The following is a 13,407-nucleotide window of genomic DNA, read 5'->3' as shown; positions in this document are numbered from 1 at the left end:
GATCTTGCTCAAAGATTCTCAAACACGGTCATTCGCCGGTACAAGGAAGAAAACAAAGACATATTGCAAAAGACAAAAGTTAATCCAACGCTCTCTAAACAATTTTCAAGTAAGGTTCTTGAAAGAGAAAACGAAGCTCTCGCGCAATACTACTCTTTGGAAGTCCAGAATGCCAAGTTGAACTCGCTTGTCAAGCAGATTTGTTACATCTGCAGACAATTTTTGATATGCGTAAACTACACCAAAAAAAAATCTGAGAGCGACAGGTTGCTTTACATAATATCGAAAAATTTATTGTTCTTTTTTAAACCTTATAATACGCATTCCAAACTGCGTTACTCCATCCTCGCAGAAAGATTTAACTTGTTCATGCAGGAAAATAACGAGAACAGCGCGGAGAACATCGACGGATTGAAAAAAAAACTGATAAGAAATTTGAAACTGGAAGTGGTTAAATGTCAGTCTGTGCTGGACTGTTTAAATTTCGACGACAATAACGCAACAGACACGTGCGTTCAAAAACTGTTGACGCTGTATAAACTACTGTTGCATCGAGCTATTCTCGAAAATAAAGAAGTCAGAACATCTAGCTAAACATAATCTTAACTGAATGTAAAAGGTTCTGCAGGATAATTATAAACGGCTAACTCAATTAATTTGATACAGATTATTTAAAGATAAATTTATTTTTATTAAGGCGACAAGTAATTTCTTGTGATATGTTAATTATTTAAGTAAAAATTAGCGAGCATATTTGTGAGTCCATTCGCGTGCTCGTTGGTCGTGAGCTTCTTTGTCAGTGAGGTACAGCTTCGCAATTTCAGGCACCAAGGGGTCTTTTGGGTTTGGATCGGTCAGCAGCGACAAAATCGAGAGAAGCAACTTGCCAACAGTAAGCGCAGGGCTCCACTGGTCGTTCAAAATGTCCAAGCAGATTTTTTCCTTGGCTACTGATGTTGCAGTGATAAATCTTGGTCACAAAGTGAATCATAGGGGGCCGGAACGGGTAGTCCGTGGAGAAGGTTATTTCGAGCTCGAACTTACCGCCTTCGTAGGGGGAATCTTCTTGGCCAATGATGTACGCTTTCCAGTGAAATAAATCGTCGCCAACGGTATCAGCGTAACAAAGGGCCGGAGGATCGTTTTTCAAATCCCTAAGTTCCTGAAACAGTGTTTTAGCGTGATAGGAAACTTACTTTTGCTATTCGTCTGGATGCCATTTTATTTACATTTAATTAGGAATTTTAAAAAAATAATCGCAATAAAATATTTTTCAGAAAACCTGCAGAAATCATCTAAAATTGAATAATTTTTCCAATTTTATTAAATTATTTTTGTGATCAGAGCCGAACATATAAATGTAATATCTCAATTTGGCGGAATATTTAAAAATCGTCTCTAGAAGAAATGTCGGCTTCATCTACGAGCAGTTTGATAATTGCTCTCATATCTGGTATCAGCATCTTTACTATAGGCACAATAGTGTGGTGTTTTGTGATCCGGCCATATCGAAACGATGTTTTCGATCCTGGTAAGTTTGACTAGAAAACTAAATTTACACATTTAACAGACAATTTGGTTCGCGGTGAATTCCGCAAAGCGGGCGAGGGCACCGATATACCCTGGAAAACTCGGCTGGCAATGTCTGATTTTTACAAAGTTTGGAACTTTAAAATTGAAGATTTCCACAACAAAGACACATATCTTTACCTTTTAAACTTGAAGAAATGCGCTTATTTTTTTTATGCGATCGCCACCATTACCATGACGATGGGTTTTAGCCTCATTTACACGGCAGGCATAGCCGAAAACACCAACGTTTATAAAAAGTTTAAATCCATTTATGCATTAGAACAAATAATAATCACGAACATACCTTCAACGCTGCATACGCGAATCTGGGTTCTTTACTACTTGGCCTGGTTGATAATTCTCTCTGCAGCGTACCTATCTATTACTCAAATTCGAGACATTGCGATAACGACGTTATCTGAACAAACCGACTCACCCAAACATATAAACAACTTGGCGACGCGTTTTCGAGCAAACACCTGCACAGTTCTGATATACGGAATTCACAAGTATCTTGCTTCACCAGATCCCATTTATCACGCCCTGATGGCTAAATTCCAGCCCAAAGACATCGCAAATATACACTTGATTCGAGACTACTCAAAAAGTTTAAAAGCATTTCGACGCTTCAACAAACACAGAAAGACACTTCAGCAAATATACGAAAAAATACACCATTTTCACGACCCGCCAAAGCCTTGGTATAAGTGTTTTCTCGCTTGGCGTAACCAAGAAAACGAAGATCAGATAGAGGAGGAAACGACGGAACAAGAAAATACAGTTGATCCACTCAAAACCATAAACCGGTTAGCCACGCGCTCCGAATACAGCTCGATCAATTATTCCACGCAGCTAGATGGAATGAAGTATTGCATCGAAAAACCAGCTGCTTCAAAACCTAAAAATTCTCTTAATTTAGATAGAAACTCAAATTTCTGTATCTGGTCGCAAATACGTGGTAGCAGAAACATAATGGAGTACTACCCCACACCTTCAGAATTAATCAAAAAAGTAATTTCGAACAATAAACCAGACAAAAAGCTCAATAAGTTGCTGGTGAAATACACTAAAGAATACGGCATCAGTCTCAACCTATTTGACACTTTGCAGTGGTTGTCGAAAACGCTGCCAGAACGCAACGTTGGAATGGCTTTTGTTTGTTTTACGTCGATTGCTGCGTGTGAATTTGCAATGTCCAACAATTTAAACGACGTCAAAAAGTCTTTCAGCCCTGTTCCAAAACAGAACAACATTAACATATGGAAAAAATCGTGGAAAATCGCTATGGCGCCCCCGCCAAGCGATATTATCTGGGAGAACATTCACATCACGTCCGGTTCGAGGTTGTTCCGGAGTATTGTGCTCAACCTCGCAGTAGCCACGTTTATTCTGATCGTTACTTCGTCTATTTTCGTAGCAGATGCCGTAGCCCCTTTGGTCAATAAAATAGAACTCTTCCTAGACAATATAGTTATTCTGAGTAACTACATCAACGGACTTCTTCTGCCAAATCTAATGTATGCTATAAACTACGCTATTCTTCCCCTTCTCGTTACTTGGGCAGCCAAACATACGTTGTATTGGCGCGCTTCTTCTTTTGAAAAATCAGTGATGCGTTCTAACGTTGCTTACCTCATTTTAAATATGGTTTTTTTGCCACTTGTGGAAGCAACATCACTGTCAACTCTGTTTTACTATTTGTCAGAGAAAAACGCTATAACTATACTACGCCAAATCGGTTTAAACGCTGCTTTGGCTAGTGGTGGGTTCATCCTACGTAACTTGATAAACACAACGTTGGTTAGTACTACGATGCAGTTACTCCAATTGCCAACTTGTATTTTTATTTTGGTCAACAGACTTCTCAAACGATCTTTTTCACTATGGCAGTTCAACTTCGGTTCGAACTACGCTTTCCACGTTAGTTTCTTCGTGATTTGTCTGATTTTCAGTTTGCACTGCCCTGTAATCCCTCTGATCGCGGGAATGTTTTTCTCACTAAAGTACTGGACGGAAAAATACAACTTTTCAAACGGGCTTTGGATGACAAGACACGAAAGTTCAGGAACAATTGCGTATTCCGCGCTGACTCAAATGTTTGGATATCAGTCTCTTTTTATTTTAGTAGCAACAGGATATTTTACGGCCATTTTGATTTCTACAAATCTAGAAAGTAACAACAAAAATTACAGCCCCACAAAACTTGGGCCTGGTATCATAGCATTTTTGGTGATCTTGATAGTGGAAATCATTTGTGTGATTGGGTTGCGTGCTCAAAGAACTTTATACAAACACAATAATTTTATTTACCGTATTTCTAAAAAAATACTAGTGAAAATTTTCGGAAACGCAACGGACAACCTCAGATATCAAAACACCGAAATCATTAGGTTGTCTCCACATCTAATTAATGAGATTGTGAAAGCGTATACACATCCAATAGAACAGAGTATGGTTGAGTATCAACATTGAATAATAATGTAAAACTAAAACAAACAGTTATCGAAGCAGCATTTGTACACTCGCATTTTGTGACTTGCTTTGCTTCATAACTTTGGCCACAGCCAATTCAAAGTCTGTTTGCGTGATGTTGACTCTTCGTTCTCTCAGGGCGAACATTCCTGCTTCGGTACAAGTGGCCTTAACGTCTGCGCCAGACGCGCCGTAGAGCTGTTCTGCTACTTTATGCAGGTCAACGTTACGAAGTAAATTCATTTTTCTGGAGTGGATTCGTAGAATATCGTACCGGGCATCTACGTCTGGGTTAGGAAATTCAATTTTACGATCGATTCGACCAGGTCGAAGTAGAGCATCATCCAAAATGTCAATTCTGTTTGTACACATGATAACCTTTATATTTTGCGTACTTTCGAACCCGTCGAGCTGGTTCAAAAGTTCCAACATAGTTCTTTGGACCTCATTGTCGCCACGTGGACCGCTAGTTTTGTCGAATCTTTGCGACCCTATGCTATCGATTTCGTCCATAAATATAATAGAAGGCGCGTGCTCCCTCGCCATGACAAAAAGTTCCCGAACCATTCGGCTACCTTCACCAATGTATTTTTGAACTAGCTCGCTTCCACTAACACGGATAAACGTACAGTTGGTATGGTGTGCAACAGCACCGGCCAATAGGGTTTTTCCCGTTCCAGGAGGTCCATACAACAAGACTCCCTTGGGCTGTGCAATACCGAGTTGCTCGAACAACTCAGGGTGGTTGATGGGCAATTCAATCACTTCTTTAATTGCTTTTATTTGCTTTGACAGACCACCAATATCGGCGTAACAGCTGTCAGGCACTTTTTCGACCTTCATCAGACTGACTAATGGGTCTACGGAATTAGGTAAAATTTTGTGAATGACGTAACTGTCACTGCTCAAGGCCACTCGCGTGTTAAGTTTGCAATCTTCTATTTTGATGTTGGGTCCAAGTTCGACGACGTATCTGCCGTCAGAATTCAGTCGCACCAGCACTCGAGTTTTACCCAAAGGCTTGATTACTTCACCCACCGGATAAGCACTTTCGAGTAGACCTTCTAATTCGCTCTTAAGCTCTCTGACGCGTTTGTTCAACTTGTCTCGCTCTGCCTCAAACCGCTTATTTTCATGCTTTATTTGATAAATTTCTTTTTGATATAAATCTATTTGCCCGTCATAGTAATCACTTAAGGCAGTACATTCAGCCATTTGTATTACATCAAAACACAGTATATTATAATCAAAAAATTATTAATGAATAATACTAGATGCGAATATTAATTATTATGGGATTATTAATTTTTCCGCATTATTATTAAACTACTTTATGGTTTGTTCATGTTACATTGCTCGTAAAACAATTTAGCTTTGGAAACTTTGCTGTGTAAGATTTTTCATGGAAAGTCTTATTTTAAAAAACAATTTAAAATCTAATAGAATTAGTTTTCGTTCGGTACAGTTGTTATATAACTATCTTATTCGAAATCCACACTTGTCCCACAACAAGAAAATGGATATGATTCGTTCAATAGGTTTAGATTTGGGACGGCAACTTTTTGTTTTATCCTTGCGTTTGAACAAGATTTCGATTGAAACCTCTCACCTCGTCTTACTAAACAAGTTTTTAAATAACGCTTGGTTATTAATGTTTAATTCTTCGTGCACACGAATCGAGCTGGTAACAAGCCAGAACAAGTGTATGTAGATGTACCAATATTTTTGTAGATTTTTTTATCGTCAACAACTTGCTATTTATTCAGCCATTAGACTACTGCACAACAGAATCTCTTGTAGAATACCTAGATTTATTTAAGTATGTTTTTAAAGGTTATTTTCAAGCTTTGAGCCTAGTAAGTTTGACCCATCTCAATACATATATAAGGACACAGCAATACAAACAAGTGTTATAAGAAATAAAAACGACAGTCTTCAGGTAATATTTGAAATTATTTTTAAAAGTTGATATTAATTGTCATAACTGAAATAACAGCTAAATATGATACGTAGATGACAAGCATTGCGACAAGCTACGATCCAATAGTTTTTGAATTTTTTCGACTTGCGATAAATCAAGCGAACGCAACGCTAAAGCAACGGCTTTGATGTTTTCTTTCGAGTAATTTATAACCATATCTCTAATATAAGTAAAACGAATCGAATTGATTTTGTTAGCTAAGTCTTGCACGTAGGAGCACGTCCAACTTACTAATTCTTGAGGGTTTTCAATGTTGGTTCCGTCATTTGAAACCCAAGACTTAATTATTTCCTGAGCTTCCTGTAAAGTGATTCGTGGATCTTGCTTGATGATTTCGTCTCTCAAGTTGTCTTGAATTAGTTTACTTCGAATTTTCCAATAAAGAATTTGGCGACAATTGTTCCAAGGAATAACTTCCTTAATTGCATTTGTAGCTTTCATACGTTCAGGAGTGTCATGCAAATCAGCAAAATGCAGCGCTATTTGTCGCATAACAGGTGCTAAAATTTCAAAGCGCTTGTCAAGTTTTTCTTCTAATTCTTTTATATGTTTGTCATTTCGTGAAACGCCACTCGCTAACAATTTTTTTAGTTCGTTTGATGTATTTGTATATTTTTCGTCAACACGGGAAGCCAGTTCTCGCAGACGTTTTTCACGATATTTAATTTCAATTAAACCAGTAGTTTCGATTACTCCAGCCCTGCTGTCAGTGTCCGCATACATTTCCATATAATCAGGGTTTATTCGAGAATCGATAACAACCCATGCTCCCCCTCTCAATTCACCTTTAGGAGGAATGTAAATAATGCATGGCTGCTTATACTCAACGAGTGCGTCCACAATCATGCTTCCAAATTTTAATATTTCATGATACATATCGTGTTGACCTCCACTGAAACCTCGCCAATTAGCAAGAATCAATAAAGGAAGTTCTTCTTTATTGAAATCATATATACATTGTGCAGTTTTGTACGCACTTTCAGGAAACCAAACCTGGCCTGCTCTAGGATATTTTTCTTCCACGCTATAAGGTAAGGCTGGATCAGCGGGGATACAGTTATAAGTAACTCGAGTTTCTACACATATCACACCTAACGGTAAACCACCTATTCGACCCCTGCCTGCAATAACCGATTTGCCATATCTTTCCAGAGTTTCAATAAAACTTCCTTTATCTAATATACCAGAAAGCCAAAAACCTTTGGAATCAGTACAACCAGTTAATAAATATCGAGGATCATTTGTTAAAGAACTCGGTGTATATCTGACCGGACGGTTAATCGGGTCACCAGGATGAATCAGTATTGGTAAAGGCCCGTTTATGTGTTCTGGGACGAAAGATAACCATTTTAAGATAGCTATACAACCTTCCAAGTCATTACTAACTACTTGATGAGTAACTCCGTTATTAGCCATAACCCTAGTTCCACCTAATTCATCATTACTAGAATAAGCTTGTTTAGCTAAAATTCGATTAAGAGCTTGAAAACCTGTTAATATTATTGGGGCAACACAATCTTTTTGAATAACACGCTGGCCCAATCTAGCTAAATATGCTCCTATGCCGACACTTCTTCCTGTAACAAAAGTAAGTGTAAAATTGTTTTTGTAATTTCTCACTGTTTCTCCAGCTATCATTGCACTACCCATGAGGTTTTCGACACCTAAATTAGAACTAGTATCAATTATATCATTGATTTTCCAAACTTCTTCGCCGTCAGAATTAACTACCTTTTCAGCTTTCACACAATTTTTTCCACCTACCTTAATGTAATCTTCATCTTTTAAATAAATGTATTTACAACCAAGTTGTGGTTTATTCTTATCAATCCATTCCACTAAAAACACATTAATAAGATTTTCGGATAAGCCAATACGTGCTCCACTATTTACAGCAATATAAATTCTTGGAATACCAAGTTCTCGGGCCAATTCACTAGCTTTTAAAAATAATAAATCTTCTTCAACTCCAAAAGTGCCAAGCTGATAAGTGATATCATTAGCTATTACTATTATTCTCCTGCCTTTTGGAAATTCCGGTGTTCTAAGCAGCATTTTCCAAGCAACCATTCCACATGTATTATATCCTGGACATCTAGAACTTTCTACTAATTGCTGGTTATTATTTAATATCAACTCAACAACCTCAATCAATTTTTCTGGTAGTAATAATGTAGGATTATTGTCTGAAGGATATTGATGATCAGTGGTAAAACTATGTTTTGGACATTTCTTCCAGCTTTCTTGCATAGCAGATTCTAGTAAATCAATAAAATCATAGACATAGAACGTGTTAACATTTTTAGCTATTTCACGTTTTGCTTCTAATTCACCATTCCAACTATGTGGGGTATCAACACTTTTACCATCAAGATCTTCTCGATTATAATAATCAGTTACACATTTCATATGTGTAGCGGATTTATTATTTATGGGCACTGATTTGTTTGTATTGCTTTTCAAAAACAGCGTACTTACAGTATCGCCAGAATAAAGTGCTGCAAAAATATGCTCTCCTGTCGACGGATTTTGTAATTCTACATATCTTTCAGTTTTAACTGTTTCTCCGATATGTAGAATAACTCTGCAAGGGTACGATCCATCAGTTAAATTAACTGGCTTATAACGTTTATCAGCATCTATTATTTTAGTTTTAAATCTTACTTCTATGGTATTACATTTAAATTTTTTAATTCTTTGTGAATATTTGTTATAAAAATCTCTTACAATTTGTTCTGCTAGCTGAGGGGTTAGTTTATTTAGTTGTTCAAATTCCTTATTTCCAGAATTGTCGCAAAGTACATCATTTACTTTAATATAATTTACGGATAGAAGAATATGGTTATTGGAAGCATTTTTTTTTTCACGCATCAATAACTCCAAATGGTTCAAACCATTTACAATTAATTTTTCAACTTCATATAACCCAATATCACTAGTTATTGCACTATTAATATTTGTGATTAATCTTAATAAGAATCTTGGTGTCTCATCAGTTTTTGCTTTTGGAACGGCTTCATAGACATGTATGTTAGGGTACATACATGGTAACTTGCAAATGTTATATAATCTCATTCGACGAAGTTCAAGATTTTGTATAAGAGGGAGCTCACAATGTCGTAATAATTTTTCTTCCACAAAATAATTTTTATGAAACGGCGCTGTATTGGCATAGGGAATTTCTTTAATATTACGATAATAATAATGGTTTAAGACAGGAGCTACTTTTGGCAATCCTGTAATAAACGAATTTTTGGCTGGTGAAGTGTTGTCTGAAGGATGGTTGGCTAAGTGTGTTAAATAAACTAAATTGATATTGATTCTTGCTAACGTATCGGCATTTTCGTTTAGTAAATCAACGAAATTGTCAATGGAGAATTCTAAATTAATGAAAAGTATAAATAAATTTCTAACTCCTTTAGGCTTAATTGAAACAGCATAAAGCAATTCAATCTCCATCAATTCTGTTAATTTTTCTCTCAAAGAAACGGAAATGTTATTAGGGTTTGTAATTACTATAGCCAGCGTATTATAAAGCATATCAATATCATACTCAGCATCTGTGACAACAGAAAAATCGTTTATCATATGATAAAATTTCGCTCCTCTATTAACATAAGCAGAATGACCTGATGATATCGATGTTTCTTTGAAGCCAACTTCAGATTCGTTTGCACACTGATTATCAGGCCTTAAACAATCATTCGAACGTTGTAACCATTCATAAGAAATAATAGGAGGACTCATCCATCGTACAATAACTGAATTTTTTTCTTGTTTATAAGTATGTTTACTTTTAGTTTCTTCATCGCAAATATTCCAAACATCATCTTGAAATTTTATATTTAATGATTTCAATATCTGCCAACGAAAACCGTTTACTCGTAAAAGTACAAGTTTAATTGCTAATTCACTAATTTCTCTATCTCCATTGCAAATAGCAAATAGTAGGGCCTCAGTAGAATATTGTGTAATATCTAAGGTCGGTTGAATAATTTTTAATAATTCTTTGAAAGTTGAGACTTCATTATTATATTCGTTATAATTAGGCAAATGAGCCATATCAAATTGCATTGATTCTGGATCTCGAAACAAATGATGCATAGATGTAAAAGGACTTGTGGCTCCCGAATTTCCATATTCAATTACTGCCTTCAATCGAGCCATGACCTCCATCGTATGTTGATCAAAAGGAACTCCTTCTCTTACACATAATAATAAAGTTCTCGTGGCATCGGTTACTTCACTATATTCGATTTTGGATAAATTTGAAAGCTGACGTACCGAATGTTCTAATGGATCAAATAAAGATAACAATATGGGTTTAGAAGATATAATATTTAATAAGCTTAGAATTAAAATATTCTTTCTTTTTAGAGCTTGATGACTTCTAGCAAAATATAAAAGCTGATCAGTAGTCATTTCAGGCCTTTTACTATGAATAACGAGCTCCGCCACGGGATTTTCACTAGTATAAAATATCTCCTCCACTCGTAAATATAATTCAATTAAACCAGTTATCTCAGCGCAACAATTGATGATATATCCATTATAGTATTTGGTTAACACATTTTCAATAGCTGGAGCTATCAAACCACTTGAAGTAAACTTATTATGTAATTTTTGAATTTCACTTGATAAAAGTGAATCAAAATCCAAACAAGGGTTTCCATTTATATTTATATTTTCACTGAAATTGTCATTCATCACTGCATTTGCTGGTAATTTTATTCTCGTCAAACGAGGCGACTGTTTATCATTCACTGCAGCGTTCTCATCATTCTGAACTCTTGTCATTAATTTATCAATTACTTTTTCGATTTCTTTGATGGCATCATTATTAATATTATTTCTCGAACAAGATAACGCTTTAGAAAGTTCTAAGATAGGTAATTTTTTGGAACTAAAAGAACATATTTCGTAATAAGCTTTTAAATCAATTTTTATTATTATAAGCCAACCACTAATTTTTATTGAGGTAAACCTACTAGATTTATAAAACTTACTGCAAAGTAGAAATAATGAAAACGTCAACTGCTTCTTGAATTTCAGTTTTGGTTAAATAATATCCTGCTAAAGTATTATATAATACTTCTCGTGCATTATTAAAAGTTTCTAGTTCATTATATTGTGAGAAAAACATATAAACTAATAATAAACTGAGTAGCAAAAAAATTCTAATTTTGTAAAGATGACACACAGAGATGTGTAAACTAGATTAAAATTTAATGAAACATAAACCTTATATCAACTAAATTGAATAACGTTAAAAAATTATGTTGAGTGAAGAATATCATGACATCTCGTGAGTATTTATATATAATAACAAGTTTACGCTTTGTATATTAGAATATCACAAAATAATGATAAAGATTTTTTATTTTAAGCACATGATATATAGCTATTAATTGTTTACATAATACAATAATAAGCTCAGCAAACTATAGGATGATGTTTATTTAAGTTAACACTTGTTGTATTTTTCAATACTTCGCCAAAAGTGCCTGAATATACAGTGGGTTTTTTTACTACTACATGAGCAGGGGGCTCAAAAGTTGCTAGTAATACACCAGGCTGAAAAACTACACCTTCTGATTGTAAAATAGTTATAGTTCCACTAATTTCAGATGATAATGGCAGATACATTTTCATCAACTCAATTTCTGCGATGTTAGTACCTTTTTCTACATAAGATCCATTTTCCACTAACCAACGCACAAGTTTCGCTGAATAGGTAGCACAAAATTGTGTAGGATCTTGTTCTTTTGAAAAACAGTATGTTTGATGATCTACCTCAACTTTTAACTCACCAATATCGGTATTTTCCTGAAACCCAACTTTTCTATGTTTAAAGTCAATTCCCTCACTCATAAAAAACCATGATATTTTTTTATCAAGTTGAGTTGACGATTCGTTATATCTCACCGTTGCTTCTGATCCATTTAATGTAACTTTAATGGTGTTATTACTTGATTGATAACAGGATGTAATAAATTTTAAAGCACCTTGATATAATAAAGTGCATTGCACGCTTTCAAGCAACTTACCAGGGACTTGACCTTGATTAATCTTAGCTTTAAATTCTTCTTCATTATTTCTAAATTCGGTAATTGCTTTATAAGTCGCTCCATAGAGAACTGCATTAAAAAAAGTTGGAGAAATAGAGCAAACATCTGTAATTTGCTGGACTCTACATATGTTTTTATCTTCAAGCCATTTTGTCCAAGTTTTATTTGCAATGTAATCTTCGTGGTTTAAAATTACAAGTAAAGCTGATATGTTAACGGATATTTCTCCTCGTATTGTAAGTTGGTGTAATGCTCTTACAAGGTATTTTCTGGCTTGTTCTCTGTTATCTGCAGCGCAAAATATATGACCAATTTGTGAATCGCAATATTGATGAACAGTACCGCCTTGACCAATGCTGAAATAACCCCAAACATTAGGACTGCCATTCATGTGTAACTCGTGTATTTTTCCAGTTGTTGGTTGAAAATTTTTTTCAGGATTTTCAGCTACGATTCTCACTGCAATACAGTGTTTTTTGTTAATGAGATTGTTCTTTTTCTCTTCAATGTACTTAGTTAATGTATCAATTTTGTCAAGTTCGAGCCCCATTGTTATTTGGACTTGAGCAGCTGGTAAATTAGCATCCATTAGTAATTCAGTTATAACATGTTCGACTTGCAACCGTGCATTCACTTCAAGGAAATAAAATTTTGACGTTTCATTGTCATACAAAAATTCAACCGTACCTGCGTTTTTATAATGGACAGCTTCACATAAAGTCTTTGCAGCTTCCATTACTTCATTTTTGGTTTTTTCATCAAGACAAATAGGTGGACCTTCTTCAATAATTTTTTGATGGCGTCGTTGAATAGTACAATCTCGAGTACCACAAGGTAAAACGTTTCCGTAGTTATCGCCTAATATTTGAACTTCAATGTGTCTACAGTTACTTAAACAATTCATAGCGAAAATTAAACTACCTTGAACTTCATTACAGACTTGTCTATATGCATCTTCAGCGTCTTCTATATTGTTGACAATTCTAATACCTTTCCCACCGCCACCAGCTGCGGCTTTTAGCATAAAAGGAACGTCAATTATATTATTTTCTAACAAAGTTACTAAATCGTTTACGCTCTTAATACATGCGTCCTGAATATGACTTTGAATAATTTCCTCAAAATCAGTCCCATCTTTTTTTTTTTCTAGTTTAACGCGACTTCCGCTCCACTTGACAACTGGAACGTTATGATTTTGAGCTACTATTGTACTTGCAATTTTACACCCAACAGCAACCATAGATTCAGCAGACGGACCTATCCATAACGCATTGCTTCTTGACGATAAAGCTCTCGGCAGTTCATCGTTTTCAC

General features: G+C 35.4%; 2 protein-coding genes across 2 annotated transcripts; both read right to left on the bottom strand.

Moving 5' to 3' along the window:
- Positions 1 to 4,071: 4,071 nt before the first annotated feature.
- Positions 4,072 to 4,887, bottom strand: LOC142598008 (uncharacterized). Its single transcript, XM_075734992.1, has one exon. It carries the CDS (start codon positions 4,885 to 4,887, stop codon positions 4,072 to 4,074), a length of 816 nt encoding a protein of 271 aa, XP_075591107.1.
- A 1,232-nt stretch (positions 4,888 to 6,119) lies between these two features.
- On the bottom strand, positions 6,120 to 13,117 carry LOC142598007 (acetyl-CoA carboxylase-like). The gene is made up of 4 exons (XM_075734991.1): positions 12,220 to 13,117; positions 12,073 to 12,162; positions 6,257 to 10,317; positions 6,120 to 6,185 (listed from the first exon to the last, which is right to left on the bottom strand). The coding sequence occupies exons 1-4, from the start codon at positions 13,115 to 13,117 to the stop codon at positions 6,120 to 6,122; spliced, it is 5,115 nt and encodes a 1,704-aa protein (XP_075591106.1).
- Between the last annotated feature and the right edge of the window lie 290 nt (positions 13,118 to 13,407).

Source organism: Dermatophagoides farinae, unplaced genomic scaffold, assembly GCF_024713945.1.
Source record: "Dermatophagoides farinae isolate YC_2012a unplaced genomic scaffold, ASM2471394v1 contig3, whole genome shotgun sequence".
Classification (NCBI taxonomy): Eukaryota; Metazoa; Arthropoda; class Arachnida; order Sarcoptiformes; family Pyroglyphidae; genus Dermatophagoides; species Dermatophagoides farinae.
Note: the sequence above shows the minus strand (reverse complement) of the source record. Positions and strands in the feature narration are given on the sequence as shown.